Source organism: Tamandua tetradactyla, chromosome 6 (genome assembly GCF_023851605.1).
Source record: "Tamandua tetradactyla isolate mTamTet1 chromosome 6, mTamTet1.pri, whole genome shotgun sequence".
NCBI classification, from domain to species: domain Eukaryota; kingdom Metazoa; phylum Chordata; class Mammalia; order Pilosa; family Myrmecophagidae; genus Tamandua; species Tamandua tetradactyla.
In genome coordinates, this window is record NC_135332.1 from 110,602,480 (window position 1) to 110,609,066 (window position 6,587).

General features: G+C 36.0%; 1 protein-coding gene across 1 annotated transcript; it reads right to left on the reverse strand.

Annotated features, from left to right (window-relative positions):
• Positions 1-207: 207 nt before the first annotated feature.
• On the reverse strand, positions 208-6,311 carry TCF24 (transcription factor 24). Its single transcript, XM_077163207.1, has 2 exons — positions 5,937-6,311; positions 208-556 (listed from the first exon to the last, which is right to left on the reverse strand). Exons 1-2 carry the CDS (start codon positions 6,309-6,311, stop codon positions 443-445), a joined length of 489 nt encoding a protein of 162 aa, XP_077019322.1. The 3' UTR covers positions 208-442.
• Positions 6,312-6,587: the final 276 nt, after the last annotated feature.

Here is a 6,587-nt window from a genome sequence, read left to right on the forward strand (position 1 = left end):
TCCAACTAAAATGTCCTCTTAAATCAATTATAAACATGAGCTATTTTCCAAAAAAGTGGAATATTGGTGCAATAGAGGGCGATTATATTTTAAAACTAGCAAGACTGTATCAACAGATAGATGTCAGCTTTTCAGTTTGTAATATCAAAAACGAATTCATTCTTTGGATATATATATACAATTTGCTTTTGCATAATTTTTCTTTTCTCCAATAGTTTCTCTTGTACTATATAGTAGTGACTGTTTCTCACACTGACTAGATAAGCTATATGTTTTATACAAGACTGGTTAATTCATTCCATATGTATTTAGATTGGACAGGTAAATATGAACATCCAACTATGCGTTCATATATAAACTCTCAAAAATGATGTTTGCTATGTCTGATGTAATAAATATAGAATTATTTCATAGTAATTCATAGCCCCTGCCAGGGGAAAGCCTAAGGCTGTGAGTCTGCTGAAGTGTTGCCATGATTTGCTTTTTCTCCAGAGACAGAATGCTTCAGAAACTGACCCGTAGCACCGATGTATAATCTTGATCTCATGGGCCATTTCTGAAAAAGAAGATTTAAACAAGAAACCCGAGAATCCAAAAGTTAGTATCTATGACATATATAGCATAGACTGCAATCCTAAAAATTCCAAATATCCCAATGTAAATGCAATAAGCAATATTATATAGCCAGTACAATTATAATTAAGAAGTCTAAGGGACGACATGAAAAATATTTATTAATGCTAACAATAAAAGTAAAAATATACCCAAAGTTTGTTTATAATTGTATAAAATAATATGTGTGCATGTATATAAGAAGTGTAATAAATCATGGACAATGAATATGGTTTATATAGTGTAAAAAAATGTATCCACCCAGCATGTTTTAATTTCAAACTAAGCCTAAAAGAAGATTAAGCCTAAAACTAGACCCCTGAATTTAAAGATATTTTTTAAAGTTATGGCTGGTAAATATTATGTGTCTACAATTATTAAAGAAACATAACAACCATGTATATGTTTTATCCAGCTTAGCACACAAATCTGCGTAGCTGTGACTATAAGAGTGTTGGTGTGGGAGAGCTAGAGTATCCAGATTGAACATCTGGGAATAGTGGCATCATGTGTCTCTAACCTTTTGGTAAGCATCACATTTGTATTACTGACTGTAGTATTTCTAAATTCATCTTTATGATGGATCTCTGAAACAGAATTTATTCCCAGATAGGTATAATGATGAAAGACATTACAAAAGTAGTACCTTCAGAATGAACCTCTTTTTTTGTGAGAGGGTGGTCATCATATAACAAATTTAGTTCTAAGGTATTTTGAGTACTCAGAGAAACACTACATTTTATATAAAGATAACTCTTTACACTAAAAACACACAACTCCCCCAAGTCAGCACCTGGGTCCTACACAGCAAATTCCACAGTGGCTATCTGTCATCATCAATGAACATTCATAGGCAAGCTATTGGGTATACAGCACCATGAAGTGTTCTTACATGCCCGGCAGATAATCCACAGTATTCCAATAGAGGCACCGTTTGTAAGAAGCCAAAGAATATAAGAGCCCTGGGTTCTCAACCCAAGATGCATATTATATCACCCAGGAAACTTTTAAAATGCTGATACCTAATTAAGCCAGGAGAGTGGATCTCTTCTGCAGAAATAAAGAGCGTAAGGCAGAGTTAGAGCTTAGCTGGGGTAATACCAGGCTTCATTACACTTTTGAGTACAGTTTTCATCACCTAAACTTGGATTCCAGATGTAAAACACAGCCATGAGGAATATAAATAGGTGTGTGATATTATGTGGAAAGTTTCTGTTCTGTGTCTCCAGATGTTGGAAGTGAATTTGCTCGTATGTCATTCAGATCATTTAAGAGTCCTAAATTCAGATTATTCTGACTAGGAATTCATACTTTAAATACAGATAAAATATAAAATTTATATTACTTGGGATTTAAAATGGTCAACTCCTATATAACCTTGCTATGTAGATTAATAAATCTGTATGATATATTAGATAGTACTACGATTGATACTGTGCTGCTTATTTTTACAAATCCATTTCAGTTTGTTTTTGTATTGTTTTTTAACACACACATGCATTCTTATACATTCTGGTCATCTGAGATGTTTTAGGAAGGCTGGATATCTCAGGATCTGACATGGTTAGATTATCCCACATTATCCTGGAGAACCCAATGCTATAATTAATAGCATAGGGCAGAAATCCTTAATTTCCAGGGCAGAATATTTAGCATATTACAAACCAGTGATTCTCAACCTTTTAAACCCCTGCTCCATTTTCATAAGCATAAAAACCTCATGATCAATCACAAGTGTAACATAAGAACTTAAAGCAAATTAAATAAATCTAAAACCAAGTAAAATAAAAATCCTACTGAATGCTCTCCTCAAAATTCTGCTCCTGGTTGCACTGTTGTTGAAACTGTCTCTAAATTATGCAACCAAGCATGGAGAAAAATGAGGGTGTCTGTCCTTAAGTCCTTACTAGAGCACAAGTAGTTAATGGAGCAAATCTAAAAATGTTTATGTGGATTTTTGCCTCAATTTATGATTTAATCAAACAATAAAACTGTTCTTTCCCAAAACTTGGATTTTCAAAATGGTTTGTGATGATTTTAGTAAACTCAATTTAATGTAGACACACAAATAGTATTAAGAGATAGAAATTAAAAGGTAAATATAATATTGTTTAATCTTTACATGGCAGCATGCTGCAAAAACAACAACAAAAACAGTTGACTCATTTACATTTCACTTCTCAATGATTTGTTTCAGCATTGTGTGGATTAATACAATCCTGAGCTATACTTTCCCTAAGGCATATTTAAAGCCAATGGAGCATCATCAAACTTAAAAAAAAATCTAGGGAATTCACATAATTAACCAGAACTGAACCCAGAAATAAAAGGCCTTAAAAATGTAAGCCTGTTTTTAGGAGATAAATGAGCCCCAAACAATAAAAACCCTGTATTTTTTTTTAACTTTTAATTGTAGTGACATATGTACTATTCAAAATTTCCTATTTTAATGACTTTCACATATACTATTCAGTGATATTAATTACACTATTTTATTTTTAATGTATTGTTTATGAATAGAATCAACAGTGATTCTCAACAGGTGAGACAGTTAATAAAAATAATCTGTGCTTTCCCCCTACATAAGCATCTGAAATGTACTCCTGTTCTCTTGCAAAAACACTGCCCTTTGGGCTACTGGTGTTGACTGGAGTCAGCTGCATCACAAAGGCATAAAAACCTCTATTTTAGGCTATGCCCCAGGATCCTAGTCTCTTAAACCTTCCAGTTTCATTGGAAATACTCAGATACACTTAATGTAAATTTCCCCACAGTGCTAATGAGCTAACAATACCGTTGAAAACTGATGGTTCTATATGATGGCCCTGAAATATTTGTGAAAAGATCTTTGATCAGAGTAAGACTAAGTAACACTATGTTGTAAGGTGGAAAAATAAAGTCATTTTAGAACATTTTACTAAAAAACAGTTTATGATGAGCTTTCAAGTAATCAAAAAGTTCAAATAATCAGAATATTTTTATTCCTTTTGCATTAGATAAATAAAAATGGACTTTATGTTTAAACATTTTGAGAGTGTCTGTAAAATAATATGCTACAGGCCATTTCAATTATGTATATAAAATCTCTTTCCTTGGATTTTCATAGAAAGTGGTTATGGCTTTTATGACACATACAACATTCTGCCTTAAAATACTGTATTATTGTCTTTTCTCAAATATATTTTCACATAGGGAATGGGCTGAATTCTATCCATAATTGTTATTTGCTCTCCTAACTCATGTTTTGCACATAGTAGGCACTTGGCAAATATTTTATTTTTAAAGCAGATTAGTCATTTGACCAACCATCAACAATTTCAGTTTTAAAAGGTTATTTTGGCTTTCTATCATTATTTCTAGACTTGTCTTTTAAAGTAAAAATAATTGATTCAGAGGACGAATGAGATTTAATTTCCCTTAAAATAATTATAAGACTACAAAAACACAGTATACAAATCAAGCCCAAAAAAGTACTGTTAAGTTCATTGTTAAATGAAAATGGTGGCTCCTAATATTATTCATTCAAAAAAGCATTGCAACTATACCAACGCTAAATGTCAGTAATAAGGGGTTAAAAGGGGTGTGAGGTTTTTTCTTTGGAAGAAATGAGAACCTTCTCATATTAACTGTAATGAATACATAACTATATGCCTATACCAAGAACCATTGCTTGTACATTTAGGATAGATTGTATGTTGTGTGAATAAAATTTTTAACAAACAAAACAAAACAAAAATAATAGGGGTGATAAAGAGTATGGGATGTTTTTGAGTTTTCTTTTCAATTTTTATTTCTTTTTTTTTTGAGCAATGAACGTTTTCTAAAATTGATTGTAGTGCACAACTATGTGATGATACTGTGAGCCAATAGTTGTAAACTTTGGATTAATCAATAAAATTGGATTTTTTTTTTTAAAAAAGCACTGCAAGAAACCAAAATGAAAAACACCTTTCTTATACTGAATTCTATCTCCCCAAAAGAGATATTTAACAGATGCTTTTTGTATTAAAATCTATTTAAAATTAAAATAAACCACTTTTCTTAGAATATATGGCAAATGTCAAGTCAAAAGAAGTCTAACATTAAGATATATTTAAATAGCAAACTAATGCACACTGTAACATAAAACCACTTAATAATGAATGACTTTTCAGCTGAGAATATGCTATAGAGCTTGTGAATGGGGCAGAATCTATCATAATTATAAATAAATGCTATTTCATATATTTAAGTATTTGAAATGGTTTTAATCCACCATCTTGATTATATTACAAAGTGAATTTTGATAAAGCTCATCACAGAATTGTGAGTTCAGTTACATTTAGAGGGTATGTTTTAACATAGTTCAATGATGATTATTCAGTAATTTATCTAAAACTGATATTATACTTAATTCTAAATCCTAAATTTGAATTTTGTGTCTGTGTGTGGCAAAATGCCTCAGAATGGTAGAACTAAAAATCTGAAAATTTAGGTTTAGAAAATATAAAGATTATGCATTTTGAACAGAAAACTAGATCAAAGTAGGGTTTCAATACGAGAAAAGGACAATGCTGAGTCTAAATACTGCAATTTAGATATAAACTGTAATCATAAATAACACATAAAATGAAAGGTGTGACCATTTCACCTACATGTAATTTAAAGGCATTATACAAAAGGATCTCTCAGCTAATTTTGTACCTTACATAATTTTAATCTAACAGTTGGTCAAATCACCAATATACATTCCAACCTATTATGGAAACTACATAAACAAACACATTATAGTTTTTCTAACATTCTTGGTAACTGTCTGGTGCATGATATTTAGCCGTTATTTAAAAGACTGAAAATTTGCTCCATGGGAATGCAGAACGGTTTCAATTTTTCTTAACACCTTTAACCAAAGTTTTTCAATAGCAGTTTCCTAGGAGTCCTTAAGGACAGATCATTCGATCATTCTATTTAATTTGTGAACGTTAAAAACCTTTCAAACATCCGAAAAGAACCACATTGGAGTGTAATTATTTAAGTGAAAAGCACTATGAAATTCTCAAAGGTTATAAACGTAACTCTGATATTAAAAATCATGAGGATGTCCAACCAAACACTCCACCAAGCTAGCCCCAAGAAATTTCTCATCTTGGAAGCCACATACTGGAGGCTGCCGAATAAGGGGCGCAAGACCTCTACCCAAACCACCGGTGTATACCTCCTCCCTCCCTACCTGCGAACCGCCGAGGAGTAACCTCTTCCCGGGTGGACCTCTCACCCCAAGGAGGGCGAGAGCGCGCGGGCATCTGCTCCCCGCCCCAGCTCCGCTGAGCACCCAGCCCGCCTACCTTGACCGGGTGCAGGTAGCCGTCGCCGCGTAGGACGCCCAGGCCGGGCTCCGCCGGCACCTCGGTGTCATCCTGGAGGCTGCGGGTGAGGTGCGCGATGTAGGTGGTGGCCAGCAGCAGCACGTCCAGCTTGGAGAGCTTGGTGTCCGGTGGCACCGACGGCAGCGTGCGCTGCAGCTCCAGGAAAGCATGCCGCAGGGTCTGCACGCGGCTGCGCTCCCGCGCCGCGTTAGCTGCCGCCGGCCGCCCGCCCCCGGAACGCGAGCCGCCGCCTGGGCCCGCCGGACCCAGTCCCGTCCCGCCTGGGCTCAAGTCGCGGGCGGCGGGCACGGTCTCCGTGCCCAGGGGACTATCTGCGAGGCCGTCGCGGTCCATGGCGGCTTCCCGCGCCTCGCGCGCTGCAAAGAAAAGAAGGCGCGGTGAGGCCGGGCGCTGCGGAGCGGCTCTCTCCCTGGTCCTGCGCGCTGGAGCCCGACGCCCGTAGCGACTCAGGCTCGTTTTTTGGAATTGACTAGTTTGAAATGGGTGCGTTTCGCGTCTCGGCGTCTGGGAACAGGTAAAGATCGAGCGTCCCTGGCCTTCTTAGTAAGGTTCGAGAAGCGCGAGATGCCAGCTTTCTATTTCCACGCACCAATTAAGGTAAGGGGCTGT

Excerpts from the sequence above, each read along its gene's own strand:
- TCF24 (XM_077163207.1), bottom strand. The coding sequence starts at position 6,311 with ATGGACCGCGACGGCCTCGCAGATAGTCCCCTGGGCACGGAGACCGTG. Across the intron at positions 557-5,936 it reads GCTACCTGCACCCGGTCAAG|AAATGGCCCATGAGATCAAG; the intron begins GTAGGCGGGCTG and ends CTTCTTTTTCAG.